This window comes from Chaetura pelagica, unplaced genomic scaffold (genome assembly GCF_000747805.2).
Source record: "Chaetura pelagica isolate M959 unplaced genomic scaffold, ChaPel_1.0 scaffold90, whole genome shotgun sequence".
In the NCBI taxonomy this organism is placed as follows: Eukaryota; Metazoa; Chordata; class Aves; order Apodiformes; family Apodidae; genus Chaetura; species Chaetura pelagica.
In genome coordinates, this window is record NW_009953496.1 from 9,110,304 (window position 1) to 9,125,363 (window position 15,060).

At 35.9% G+C, this 15,060-nt stretch overlaps 1 protein-coding gene across 1 annotated transcript in view; it reads right to left on the reverse strand.

The window, feature by feature from the left end:
* ASAP2 (ArfGAP with SH3 domain, ankyrin repeat and PH domain 2) overlaps positions 1-15,060 on the reverse strand; it is a 144,741-nt gene that overhangs the window by 14,369 nt on the left and 115,312 nt on the right. Inside the window, 10 exon segments of the mRNA XM_009999239.1 lie at positions 1,757-1,870; positions 3,570-3,637; positions 4,099-4,214; positions 4,424-4,509; positions 5,628-5,817; positions 7,467-7,561; positions 8,299-8,432; positions 9,768-9,934; positions 10,044-10,092; positions 11,930-12,017. Of these exon segments, the coding sequence (XP_009997541.1) occupies positions 1,757-1,870; positions 3,570-3,637; positions 4,099-4,214; positions 4,424-4,509; positions 5,628-5,817; positions 7,467-7,561; positions 8,299-8,432; positions 9,768-9,934; positions 10,044-10,092; positions 11,930-12,017 (1,107 nt within the window).

Here is a 15,060-nt window from a genome sequence, read left to right on the forward strand (position 1 = left end):
GGAATGCATAAATACTGGGAGAGTATATGAAAGCTCACTCAGAAGAACTGGATTTAACAGCTCACAGATTCCAGATTCTTACACAAATACCAAAATTCTCAAGAAAAATCTTAAGAAAAGTCTCAGAAGGTAGAAACTGTGCTTTAAATGGGATGGCTTGTGACATGCTTATTTACTCTTTGTTGCTAGCTCGCTCAAGTCAAGCACCAAAGGTAATTAATAGCTATGCTGGACTAAAGAGAGAGGACATGGGGAGAAAAATCCTCTGCAGCCAAGAACTTGCAAAAATGGTGTTTTGTAACAGAGGAAACATAACGATGTAAAAATGAGTCTCCAAAACATTAAGCGAATTAAATGATCTGATGACCTAGTATTTTTAAAGACATTCTGTGAAAGCAAAGACAATGAACCTATGACTGTCAAGTTTTAAAGGTTCTGAAAGTAATGAACAACCCAACACACAAGATTTGGTTTAACATTAAGTATTAGCAATTCATGCCCTAGGTGAGATGGGGGACTTTGCAAGAGAAGCATTAAAATGCTAAACTTATAAAAAGAAAAAAGTAAAATTTCATTATCCAGCGGAGAGTCTTTTGTTAGCTACTTTCAAGAGGAAAAAGGTTGTGCTAGCATCTGAAGATTAACTAATATAAAGCCTATTGTGTATTCCTTGCACTTTATAAAGGAAGCAGAAAAGGCAGAAGCAATTAGAATACTGCAAGCACACACACGAAACACCAACCAACCAAAAAAGTGTTCAATACTTATATGGAATACTTCAAATTATGAAAGTTTCAGAACATCATTAGTATTTAGGAGCCAATACGCCATTTCAAGCTATCTGGCCCCTACAAATCCAAGCCATTTCTAAGTGCATTTCAGGCATCAAAATATGTTAGTTTGTTCCCTGTCTACATGTTTAGGTGCTTAGGTACTTCTTGAAGTTGGTCCCTAAATTAGGAAAGTGAATTCTGAAAATACAGTGAAGTTCCTATGCTACTGGAATACTCTGTAATACTTGTAATATGACCTTCCTTGGAGATACTAAAAAGCAGTCTAGACATGGTCCTGGCCAACTGGCCTCAGATGACCCTGCTTTAGCAGGGAGGCTGGATCAGATGACCTCCAGAGAGTACTTCCAACCCCAAGCATTCCATGATTCTGGACTTAACAGCACCACAACAACAACAGAAATTTCAGGTATGAAAAGGGAGAAACAAAAAATCCTATTACTTGCAGATTAAGAATTCAGACCCTATCCTCCCATTAATGCATGTAGCTTATTCAGTGCAGAACTTGAGTTCCACTCAAGAAACGCCAATGCATAAACTGTTCCAAAATCAAAGCCATCAACTGGAGCTGTTTTAGAAACATGAGGAGATATAATAAGGCATCTCTCTCTTTGTAAAGACAGTTTTTCTAGGTCATGTTAGTTCTGCTTTACAGTCAGCAGGTCTGAATATTCGTGATGCATTGAAACAAACTGTTGACTCCATTAAGAAAAAGGTATAACATCTGGCTCAACATAATTGGATCATCACCACATGTTCATATTTTTGTCTACCTTTTATTAAAGATGAAAAAGAAGACAAACTATAATTTAAGGAGCTAAAAATTAAGCTACTACATTTTGCTACAGAACTTTATTTCACACTGTCTTTACACCTACAGTAACAAGTGGTGGTTTTGAAATAATTATAAACATCATGCTTACATAGAAAGGCATACAGAAAAATAATAATGTATTGATACAAACCTGCAGCTTTTCATCAACATCATCATCACTTTCATCCAGATCTTCATGGAGTAACCGCCATTCATATTCTACATGAACATGAGAATTAAATCTTCCGGACAGTGCTTGAGTAAGCTATGGAAAAAAAAGATTACTGTTGACAGCTATGTTATGTGCAGCATTACATTTAAAACAACATGTTTAAAACCAAACAAAAACTACATACAGAAGTAAACTTGGCTTATAAATGCAAATATTACTTCTGTTTTAAAAAGAGATTTAAGTAATCTGGAAAGTTACTGCACTGGGGTAAGTTTCAATGATTAAGTTCTGTCAGCAAATACAACACAAATAAATTTAAATCAACTAGGCCTTTCATTAACCATTGTAGGTCCATTCTCTATTTTCTGGCATGCATCACATCTTATTTGCTTTGATTTAGGAAATGCAAGTTAATGGCTTTTTTTTTTTTTTAACTCAAGACTCATTTATAAAGAACTAGCTAATCCATTTTTTGCGTTTACTGAAAGTAGTGATGTGAGCCAGCTTTTCTTCATAGAATCACAGAATAGTTTGGATTGGAATGGACCTTTAAAGATCACCTAGTCCATGCCCCCCCTGCCATATCAGGGACATCTTCCACTAGATCACACTGCTCAAAGTCCCACCCAACCTAACACTGAACAGTTCCAGCGATGGAGCATCTACAACCTCTCTGGGCAACAAGAAAATGGCCTTCATCCATGGCCTTCACCCAAAAAACTGATTTAGTGGTAAGATTTCAGTGAGATGTCATAGAATTGTTCAGGTCAGAAAGGACCTTTCAGATCAAGTTCAAGCCTTAACCTAACACTGCCAAGTCCACCACTAAACCATGTCCATAATTACCACACCCACACAACTTTTAAATACCTAGAGGGATGGTGGCTCAACCACTTCCCTGGGCAGCCTGTTCCAATGCCTGATAACCCTTTCTGTGAATTTTTTTTTCCTAATATCCAACCTAAACACCTCACTTGAGGCCATTTCTTCCTTGCAATTGTTACCTGGGAGAAGAGACATGGCCCCACCTCACTACAACCTCCTTTCAGGTGTTTTACAGAGCAATGTGGTCTGTCATCAGCCTCCTTTTCTTGAGACTAAACAACGCCAGTTCCCTCAGCCAGCCCTCAAAGATGTATGCTCTAGACCCTTCCCCAGCTTTGTTGCCCTTTTCTGGGCTCACTTCAGCACCTCAATGTCCTTCTTCTAGTGAGGGGCCCAGAACAAAACACAGTATTTGAAGTGTGGCCTCATCAATACAGAGGAATGATCACTTCCCTACTCCTGCTGGCCACACTATTCCTGATGCAGGCCAGGATGCCATTGGTCTTCTTGGCCACCTGGGAACACTGCTGGCTCATATTCAACTGATGTTGAGCAGCACTCCCAGATCCTTCTCTGTCAGGCAGCCCTCCAGACACCTGTAGCATTGCATGGGTTTGTTGTGATCCAAGTGCAGGACCTGACACTTGGCCTTGTTGAACCTCATACAATTGGCCTCAGCCCATCGATCAAGCCTGTCCAGGTGCCTCTGTAAAGTCTTTCTACCCTCAAGCAGAATCAAAAAGAATCATCCCCCGGCCCCCAAAAGTTTAGCAGTTCCAAGGCATATAAAAAGAAATATAATTTTCTTCTTAAAAGCATATAACTTGACATAAGTATGTAACTATTTATAAGCATACAACTATACATTCTGTAATATATTAATTTAATATTTAACTGTAAACTGTCAACTATTCAGACAGGATTCTGCTTGTAAATGCACAAACACACAGAAAGATGCAACACTTACCAGCTCTTCACAGTGAGTATGTTTTAAACGTTTAGCTATATCAAGTGGTGTCTCTCCTGATTCATTAGCTAGATTATAGCGAGAAAAGAAAGTTGTGTCACTATTAATATGTCCATTACTAAAGATAAAGACAAACCTGCAGGTACATAGTAAATACTAGACCAACAGCTTCCAAAACTAATCTCTTTCCTTCATATGTAGGTTCAGCTCTGAACATGACGAGCAGTATCAACTCAACATACCATATATAGGGAATGATATTCATGAAGTAGCAGTTTATAACTAGGCAACAAGATACTAGTTACAACTCTTTGTACTTACTGATCTAAATATGTTTAAAAAACAAGTGTAATGGATAAGTCAATTTTAAACTTCAGATAAACAATGAATATTGATTTTTTAATAATTAAGATTATATTCACAGCATATAATACTGATGATAAACAATCAAGCAGGAAATGCACTTACTCCACCTTTCTTCTCTGAAGCAGTGACAAACATGAAATTGAAGTACACATTACCCTTTTACCTATTTCAATAGAAGCCTTCCCTCTCAGCAGCAGTTTGAGGCACTCAACGTTGTCCGTCAGGCAGCAATAATGCAGGGCTGTGCTACCTTTACATGTTTGCTTATCTAGATTGCCACTATTGGAGTACAAGAAAGAAGAGGAAAGCTGATTAAACTTTGTTTCCTACCTTATATTAATAAACCTCTTGAATTAGAAGATTTTTCAAAGTATAAAATTAATTTGGAAATACTAGATTTAGTTTTAGTATTTGCATTCATTTAGCATTTGCATTACTTGACATAAAAGCAGTATAAATAATATTTTAATAGCTTTCCATACACTTACCTATTCTGCACTAAAAAGTCAACTATATGAAGGGATGTTCGATCAACTGACCTCACAGCAAGGTGGAGTGCTGTTTCATCTTGCTCCTAGGAATAGAACAAAATAGCACATTTATTTCTGTTGATCTACAGATAAGCAGAAATTGTATTAAAACATAAATCAGATTAATTAAAACATACAAAATTTTCAGACATGTTACCATTAAAATACCTCTGTGAGATGTTAATTGCTTTCCTTATGTTCCTTTAAAGTAAAGAAACAAATGGGTTGAAAACAAATAGATTCTTCAATGATTTAATCACAGAATCTCACAATCTTGGGGGTTGGAAGGGACCTCGAGAGATCATCCAGTCCAACCCCCCTGCCAGAGCAGGGTCACCTACAGCACATCACACAGGAACTCATCCAGGTGGGTTTTGAATGTCTCCAGCCAAGGAGACTTCATAACCTTTCTGGGCAGCCTGTTCCAGTGCTCTGTCACTCTCACAGAAAATAAGCTTTTTCTCACCTTTATGTGGAACATCCTGTGTTCCAGTTTGCACTGCCCCTTGTCCTATCACTGGACATCACTGAAAAAAGCCTGGCTCTGTCCTCCTGACACTCGCCCTTAACATATTTGTAAACATGGATGAGGTCACCCCTCTCTCTCCTTTTTTCCAAGCTAAAGAGACCCAGCTCCCTCAGCCTTTCCTCATAAGGGAGATGTTCCACTCCCTTCATCATCTTTGTGGCTCTGTGCTGGACTCTCTCAAGCAGTTCCCTGTCCTTCTTGAACTGAGGGGCCCAGAACTGGACACAATACTCCACATGCAGCCTCACCAAGGCAGAATAGAGGGGGAGGAGAACCTCTCTTGACCTACTAACCACCCCCTTTCTAATGCACCCCAGGATGCCATTGGCCTTCTTGGCTACAAGGGCACATTGCTGGCTCATGGTCATCCTTCTGTCCACCAGGACCCCCAGGTCTCTTTCTCCTCCACTGCTCTACAAACATTTAAATACATTTAAAATATTATGGTATTTGGAAACAATGGTAGAGTATACTTCACTATCTATTGTTATTGTTAAATTACATCACTAAAAGTCGAGTATTCAGAACAGTATTTCAAATTTTATTTTCAAATAAGAAAAAACAGTCCTTTTTAAATCAATGAAAGCATATTGCCCTTTACAACAATTTTCTAATAAAATTTACAACACTTACATGGCCATTGGCCAGTGGAATTTTTTCTGTGAGATCCACACCATCAGCATATACTTGGACTAATCCAAGAATGTCTCTTGATTTGACTGCTTCACAAAGAGCATGTAATTTAGCTGCATTGTCAGCATGCTTTTTCCTTGCATATTTTCTCTCAATATACTTGGCAGTAATGTAATCTTTTCTTGCATTCCTGAAATTGAATATAATTTACTTGTATAATGTTTAGCAGAAGACACACATTTCCACAAATACATGAAAGTAATTTGAAACAAAATCTGAGGAAAACTATTTATCATTCACTGTGGTAATTTTTCTTCTTAAGTACGCATAGAAGATTGTATTTCCAGTATAAAATGTAGCTATAGAAGATGAATCAAGTACACAATATGAAGACAGACCATGAATTTTACACTCTGAACTCTGGGGTGAAGTTGAGATTAAGATTACCCAGCTCTAGGCACAGAAGATACACCAGAGCTTCATAATGCTGGTTTGGTAACAGCAGCTTGTCAGGTTTATGTTTACCTGACTTGTACTCCTACACATGCTGGAAAGGGATGGAAGGCATGAGATACAAAAATTTGTCTTATACCTCTGCACAGACTATCCTGGCCTTGGATCTGTACTCACAGCAGTGAGCATGTTCTGTAAAGCAGTTCTTCACCACAAATATAGCAGGGAGGATGTAGTGGAGTTTCTAGTTTTGCCTCTAAACTGAGGTGCAAACTTATTACCCTTGATTCAGCACACATTATCACTTTTGTTGTTGATAGCCAACTAACTAATGACTAGTGCTCTTCCCATCACAGCAAGACAGGAGCTTGAACACCTCCCAAAGGCACCACTCCTCACCAGCTCTTGGGATGTACACAACATGGCACAGAAGACATGTAGTAAAGCCATACTTTAGATACTAGGAAATGGGGAAAAAAAAAATCCAAATAATAATTAAGGGAATCAATGGATAGCTTCTGTTGCTAAAGCATATGGCAGTATTCCTTCATTATTTTTAGGAAGTGTTTTGCTTCAAGTTCCCATTTCATTAAAAAAAAAAATAATTGGTATGCAGAGATATCAAACTAAATTATTTTTTTTAAATATAATTTTTACAAGTATTCATATGCTATTGATTTAGAATCTGGCCAACTTAATATAATTCCAATTATTAATAATTGTATTCTGCATTATTATTAACAGTGGTAGTAAAAAATAATTTAAACAATTTGGTTTAACATTAACTCTGTCAGAATGATGGAAGTTCACATTATGTAAAATCAAAAGCCAATTCTTCTGGGTTTGTTTCTGTATCATTTACAAACTCTTTTAAGATGAAGTAGTACCCAGCCAAGCAGGCAGCTGTCCTTGCTGTGTCTTTGCTGTTGCAGTTCAGTGTTTTTGAGGAATTCAATTAAATGTTCTGTCTTTATTCCATGTACTTACAGCCTTAATTCCTAGGTGTAGTTTCTAAACAATGGGTGTTCAGCATCTTTCAAGTAAAATGTTTTATGTCACGTTTAAATGGCACAAAATTAATAACTTTGTTTTTAATCTCTACTTTTGCATGCTTTTAAAATTCCCAAGTCAAGTTTCATCTGTTTCTGTCCTACAAAGGATTCAGAGCGTTAGTAAAACAATCCTTATATTAGGGAAGGTACAATCAGATAAAGTTCAATAAAACAAATATGCAAAGCATCAGAAAAAAGGTGTACTCCTTGGCTATGAGGCTATACAAGACATAATACATCTTCCATGGCCTGCTAGTGCCAACCATGATGGTGCAACCCATTAGTAATATTAAACTAAATGCCTGCCACTAAAACATAGTTGCTTTTTACTTACATATCACTGCCCGGATTAGGTTTGACCATCTCATCAGCTGGCAGACAGAATTCCATAATCTCATTAAACCCAGCATTCCCAATATTCTTTGCAAGCTGATTAAAAAAAATAAAATTCACAACTCACTTAGTAAAAATGTTCAGTTACTGGCTATACACATCCTAGTGGGAGGGACGGGAACATGGGAGCTGGGACTTTTTATTTCTGACTCGTAGTTCTGCTGTTTCAGTGTTCATGAACAGATTAGGTATCCTTTTGGGTGTCAATTTTCATCTGCAATTTATTACACAATAAGTAACTCCAGAATAATCCATCAAAACACCAGCTCATACAATAAACACTGAATACTTTCTGCTGGCTAGGAACACATACATACAAACCGTCACAGAGCAGCTGATAAGTGGTAACATCTTTGTGTAGTAAAGCAGAATACATTTACTTCCTTTAAGGATTAAAGTTCTTTTATAAAATACAGCTAAATAATTAATGGGATAAGTATTTGTGAAGTCCTTCAATTTTTAAACTGAGAGGCACATCCATATGTCAAACAGCTGTGGTCATCTAAAAAGCAATCAAGTGTAAAAAGACACGGAAAAACAAAAAAAATATGAAGCCTCTCCTAATTTGAATTCTAGGATCAGGCAAAGTGTTCTGTAAGCCTCTGTGTTCAGGAGGTTTCCTTAAACTTGAAGAATTAACCTTTCTTAAATTATATTTGTCCAGAGGCAACTTCCAAGATTGCAACAACAGATTGTTAAAATGACAAAAAATATACTTCTGTTGCCAGGTTCTTATAGTACTATTTTTAAGTCGATAAAAGCAATTTGTTTACCAGAAGTTCGGATGTTCCCAGCACATCTAATGTAAGTGACTGCATTCGGGAATAGTGAACACCGAGTTCTCTATGGATTCCTGAGCATTCAATGCAAGTTAGAATTCCCAAATTTGTTGAAAGCCAGGTAGGATCTGAAAACAAAAAGTACCCACAGAATTAAAATTTATTCAGGTAATTATTTCATTCTAGAAAATGTTCCTGTATGTGAATTATCAGGATTTTAAAAAATTTATGTCTTTGCATTTATTCTGTTGGGAAACACAAACTAGGAACTTTTAATGGCAGAAGTGAAGATGCAGAATTTTTTATTATTACTATTTAATTTATTGTTCTTAAAGAACACGGACCTCCAAGGGAGCTACTCAAACAATTCAGTTTGTCATTCTCCACATGTTTTCTTGAATTGTATTTTTACCACCATCAATATAATGATGTGACATTCTCAACTGGAGGCATTGGTGCAAGTCAAACTGAATTAACAATGCCTACAGGTTTTGGTGAGGATTTTTATGTCAAGTATAAACTTCAGACTAAATGAAGCAGCAGGGTTTCTGAAGTATATACACAGTACCACACTGTAAGGGATTCTCACTAAACTATTTCAAAGATATTAAGCCTCATTCCTCTCCTTTCATTGCCCTTACTTGTCTTTTTTCCTAGTGTCTTGCAGTTTACTATAACATTCCCTCATCCTCCAGAGAAATTATTAATTTCTGAAGATTTTGTCAGTTTAGAAATAATTTTATTTGATAAAGGTTTTCTAATAGCTACTTAGAATCTCCTCCTTTAAAGACAGTAGGATTGACTCTTCCCATAGCTTTATACAGTGTCTATTGCTGGAACTATTGATTTATAAAGTTCATACAACTTCAGATCTGACATTTCCAGCTACAGTTTAATATAGAAAAAAACCTCTGCATCCTGCAGTGCATCTGTAATATTACAGAGCACAGGAAACAGAAGGATTTAAAAAATAATTTTAAGATTAAAGTACAAAATAATCGATCAACAAAACCAAACTGCAAACCATAGTCAGCAGGCACATTCTTTTCCAAGTAAGCAGCATTAGACATATTCCCTGGCTCACCCTCCAAGTCAAACATATAAAATAAAAATAAAAAAGACAAAAAGAAAACGGGTGTATTAGGAAAATGCTTGAAGCATCTTACTGCTGTCCAGTTTTACCTAAAACTTTTATCTGAATATATGGACTAATAAAATAAGATCAACTGATTTATATTAAAAAAATATACAATTATCAAAATACATGGGAAGAAAAAAAGCTTCTGACTATGTGCATATAGCAAATCAGTCTTACTAAAGTAGCACAATTAAGTTGTTAGCCTGTTCTACTGTGTGTAATCTTTGCGAGATAAGGAGTAAAACTGAAAGCATAAAACATCAGCTTAAATACTCTCATGATACACAGAATTTTTACCAACTAGAAATACGTTTAATTGGGTCACCTTGTGCTCCACAGTCACAACACACATCATTTCCAGTCATCCTCTGGACTTCAGATATAATTTCTTTTGTCAGTTCCTGGACAATATTATTTTCTCCTGTGTTATCATCTCCTTTGAATGCATTATTTAAAGCTTCCTCTTTGCTGTTTTGTAGCACAGATGTCCATCTAAAATGGCAGTAATATTTTGCTATTAAATATTTTGGCACTTCCAAAGGTTAAGGTAATGTCTCAGCAGAATATCAGTATCAGAAATAAAATTCGGAAAGTAACTCACATTTGACATTCCTGTTCATCCTCTGCTTGGAAGTGGTATGTCCTGTCGTCTGCACAATAAATAATTCACATACTGATTAAAAAATGTTTGAAAAACAGATCTTGCAGAAGTCTCTCAGAAAATCCTAAGGTTAATTGACGTATGACTCCTGAGGTCTCTAGTCTCATTAATGGATGGTTGGCAGGCAAAAAGACTATTTAGCAAGTTTCACTCACACTACTTACAGCTCAGCTACATTTATACCTCTATTTACACCAGATGACTTGTTGTTCTTTAAAGAGAAACTGTTTTCTTCAGTATTGTGCTTCTATCAACACAAGCAGCAGGAGAACATACTGATTTTTCCATGTTCTAGAGACAACCTCAGCAATCTCAAGTCTAAAGTTCTGCTGGGGGTAGTGGTGTGACTAAAATACAGAGTCTGTGTTTGGGTTTATCTGTATATATAAGACTAAAAGTTTCCAAATGAGCTCTTGAAACCACAGTAAGAAAAAATGACAAAAGAAATTTGACAGACACAATGTCCAAACTACAACCAGAACAAGCTCCAAGCTGTTTTAATCAAATGAAGCTAAAAATTTGCATTTACCACTACTTTTGTAATTCTAAGCATTGTTATCACAGTGAGCTATTAAAGAAAAAAGCATAATACACAAGAAACAAGTGAGATATGACACAGTTTGGTGATTGAGCTAGAGTTAAAATTAGTATAGTTGATGAGAAAAACAGAGGTAAAGCTACTGGCAAAAAGATACTCTAGGTTGAAAATTCCTAAAGTTTGGAAAATATTCAGGCAAAAATATATTAAAAATGGTCTAAACAATGACATTGTTAAGATACATGGAAGGACAGAAAGGGAAGTGTCAGATAAAGTGTAAGAGTTTTTATCTTGTCATGATACAGCAATTTGCATTTTTTAAAAATCAAGGAATAATTAAAACTCTATGGTAAAACAAAGCGAAAAAGTGAGCTGGAATCAGCTAAAAGGCCAGTTATGCCTTGTCATGTGTGTGATAGGACAAATGACAACACTGTGATAAGCTGATATTGGGCAACATGTGACATGGAAACCAACAAAGTAACTGCAAAAGTAAACAGGGAAGATCACTTGCTTGTGCAGAAATGGAAAAGCTGTATATTGCATACATGACTACAAGTCTATTGACACAAGAAGCATATCTTACATTTACAAACTGAAAATAACTTTATTCTCTGACAAAGGAACAAATGAGATTTATATTCTCCTTTCCAAATAATTTGAGATATATATTTTAATAATGTATTTTTATGGACCCCAGAGATATGATACTAAAATGTCCCAGTGAGAAAACAAAAGAAGCATTTCTACTACACAATTCATCTCCCAAAATTATTCAGTTTTGGTGATTTTAATATGTAGACTCTTTATCTCACCGTCATATCTACTGTGAGATAACAAAACCACAAAAGTTTTCAGTATTTTCTTCACAGTAACACAGCAACCACCATGATTAAAGTTTAAGAAGTTTTGACCTGTTTTAAAAGGTTCTTCTGATCTTGTACAAAAGTTGTAACTTTCCAAGATGATCAGCTATGACATTTTCAATAAAAAAATAGTGATGTCACAGCAAGAATACTGTTATTCTATTGTAAGGGAGCACAAAATTATATAGCATGAAGGAAAAAAGAAAGCTTTAAAAACAAGTGGTTTTCCAAAGAAACAGGTACAGTTAGTGGTATTATACTAAAATAAGTGAAATGGTAAATTATCAAAGGAAGGGCATTTTATAGAGGGAAGCATTTTACAGCTGCAATAATGTTTAAGTGGATTATTGACACATTTACAGAAATAATGCAAAATCCTTTTATATTTGGTGCAAGTAAAAAGACCTAAACAACAAACCTACGTGATATGAGGTCAAAACATTTTTTCTCCTCTGGGTTTGTTTTCACTTGGCAGGTTAACAGATTGAGCTTTGCTGGAGGTCGGTTTGCCTATTTGAAGACAAAGCATATACATTTTAATATACTAATACTGACTGAAACCTGCAGTTCAAAACCAGAATAACATCCCACTGCCCAAAAAGACTTGAAAATGGCTGTTAATTTAATTTTCAAGGTACTCAGCTTTTTACTTACGTTTTCTTCTGCATTGTGGTTTGTAAACTACATTTTCTTATTTTTGGCTATTTTGGTCACTGATAACTGCATAGACAGTAGAATTTTGAAAGGGGAGAGAGGTAAAATCACTTTAGTATCACTACTCTGATCACCTTGCCAGTAACACTTACATGAAAGAATGAGTTATGACAGAGAGACAGATTAAGTTTATGTAATTTTAATCCTCTAACATGTAGAAAGTTTTTAAAAATTAGCTTTCTAGGTTTTCAAAAATCAAAAAATTTGACTCCTCTTAACGTCTTTAAAAAGAGCCTAGATAGCCAATTTTTAACAAAAGCTCAATTTTTAAGTCTCTAAAGGGACACACTGAAGGAAAATAAGTTGGCGCAGAGTAGTCTTGCAATGAACATATGCAAAACTAAACTGAGATCTTTCATTACCGAAAAATGTAGTGAAACAAAATATGTTCTACAATTAAATCCATTTTCTAGTCAAGATCCTCTCAGCTATTTCAGTTCCTTATTAAATAATAAGTAGCGATATTTTGCTAAAAGCAAAATGCACAAGCAAACCTCATTTTTAAGAAGCCTCATAAAGGCTACAAAGACACTTCAAACAGCATCACTGTGCTGATCTCTTCTTTCCCTCAACCCACCTGCCCTACAGACCCAAGGTAGCACCTAATGAGACATCATGTTTGCTACCCTGACTTGAAGAATGGCTTGCACTTGCTATAGTAGATAACTAGTTTCACTTTTTGTTTAGAATAATTACATGAGAAAGAAGTTAACTGCAGAGACTATGTTCTAGACTATACTATCAGAAAACTAACAATTTTGAAATAACATTAGTTAAGTACTATTATAAAGATAGTAATATACATAAACCACACTTCATGTTGCATTCTAACAATTTTAATCTATCAAGCTGCTAAAAGATTTCATCATCTAAAGAAGAACTATTATCAAATGAAACTGAACTACCACATAACATAATTAACTTGCAGTGAATCTTAAGGAACTTCCATCTTCTCAAACTCTTCTAAAATGTATTGATTAAAATATTTCATTCAAAAAGAAGGAAGAACAAGTCTGAAGAATACAGATTTCCTTGAAACAATCTCCTAAAACAGTATGGCTGGCCAAAAAAGAACACTATCATCATTATGTCTGAAGACCAGTAAAAAAACAAAACCATTGAGAAACATAAGAAAGGAAACAATTACATGAGTTTTTTTCCTGTTAAAAGGAAAAAAAAGAAGCATGGTGTCCTTGAAAAACAGCATGCTCATGCTTTGCCCAATATAAGTAAGCAGCAGATATAACCAAGTCATGCATGCTTTGAAACAACAAACCTGCAGGTCTCCTGCTGGGCACTGTAAAACAAATTGTACCCAAGAGAGCTTTTGGAGGCAGCGAGATGACAATTAATTGACAACCACATTGTATTCTCTGTCTAGTAAATAGCTTTCCAAATTCCAGACATTCCTTTTCGTAGTAAAAGTGCATACAGTTTTCATTATTTTAGCCTATCAACAAAAAAGAGTTCTTTGTAACTAGAAGCATACAAGAACACAACTTAAAAATGCCAGCTTGGGCCCATTTTCTTGGTTATATTTAAATACACTTAATACCCATAGCAGTAAAGTTTCTAGTGTTTTATTTTTAATGTGATGGTTTGTCCAAGAAGTGTCCAGAGATGGATAAAAATACAAAGTAATGCAAACAAAAATAAAAACATACACATCTGGTAAACAAGCCACTGGGCAACCCATGTATACCCTTCCCAGAGGCTCTAGAAAAATGTAAAAATGCAAGGGAGTTCAAGTTAAGAGAGAATCTGCTTGACTTTGGGTGTGATGTGCATTCAGGACCCAACTAGTTTTCTATAATTTATGAAGCTGTAAATGGATCCACTAAAATGCTTCAGAGAGGTCTGAAGGACCAGTATACACAGAAGTAGTCTCTCTGGACAGGAGAATGCAGCATAAGAACTCTACATCAGGATATGAGAACCCAAGGAAATGGCTGCAAAAACCTAAAACACATCCTGTGCCAATCTTGGAATCCAAACTTATTCTAAAGTTTTTAAGTGAGGGTCTCCTACCTTGAAGTCAGCAATAACAAATGTATTACAAAACCCTGACATCTTTGCATGTGGCTGATACCACCACCTCCATGCTTTTATCCTGTGGCTGAGTTACAGTGGCTCCCCAACATGCTCCCCAACATGTGTCCTTCACTTGGCAGACAACACTTCTGTTGTACAACAGATGCTGCTTGGGGAGAAGTTAGAGCCTCAAGGCAAAGGGAGACAAGGCTCTATAAAAACCTCTGGGTTTCATTTTCCTGCTTGGGACTCCAATTAGACAATTACATTTCAGACTACAAGTGAATTTATGGACATCCACATTAACATAAAAACACCCTGAAAAAATGTGCTGCCACCACACATGCAGACTTCAGCAGTAACTTGTATTTCTTCCTGGAGAATTTGTAATGCTCTACCCAAGAAAACTGACTTCTTGTATGTTCTGGCTACAAACAGTAAGTGTAAGAATCAAGTGTAAGAATCTCAGGCCTCTAAGACAATACCAAGGAGTGCCATGATCCAGAGATGACCTTTACAAAAGGCACAAGCAAGCGTGTCCACTTATTGAACAGACTGGTTAGTTGATCTCATCGTGCACTTCTTCTGGATATCACGGTGATGTACTTTAGAATCAAAAGACTTAATCAGGTTCTTTTGCCTTCAGATCACTCTGTTAATCCTGATGATAGATTAAAGTTTCCAGCAGTAAAGAAATAATAACAAAAAGGTTCATTGATAATGAGTCTCTCTTGTACGTCTTTTTTGCAGACAACCAGCAAATTCCATTTAAGCTCTTTGAACACAAAACAACTTTGAGAAATCTGAA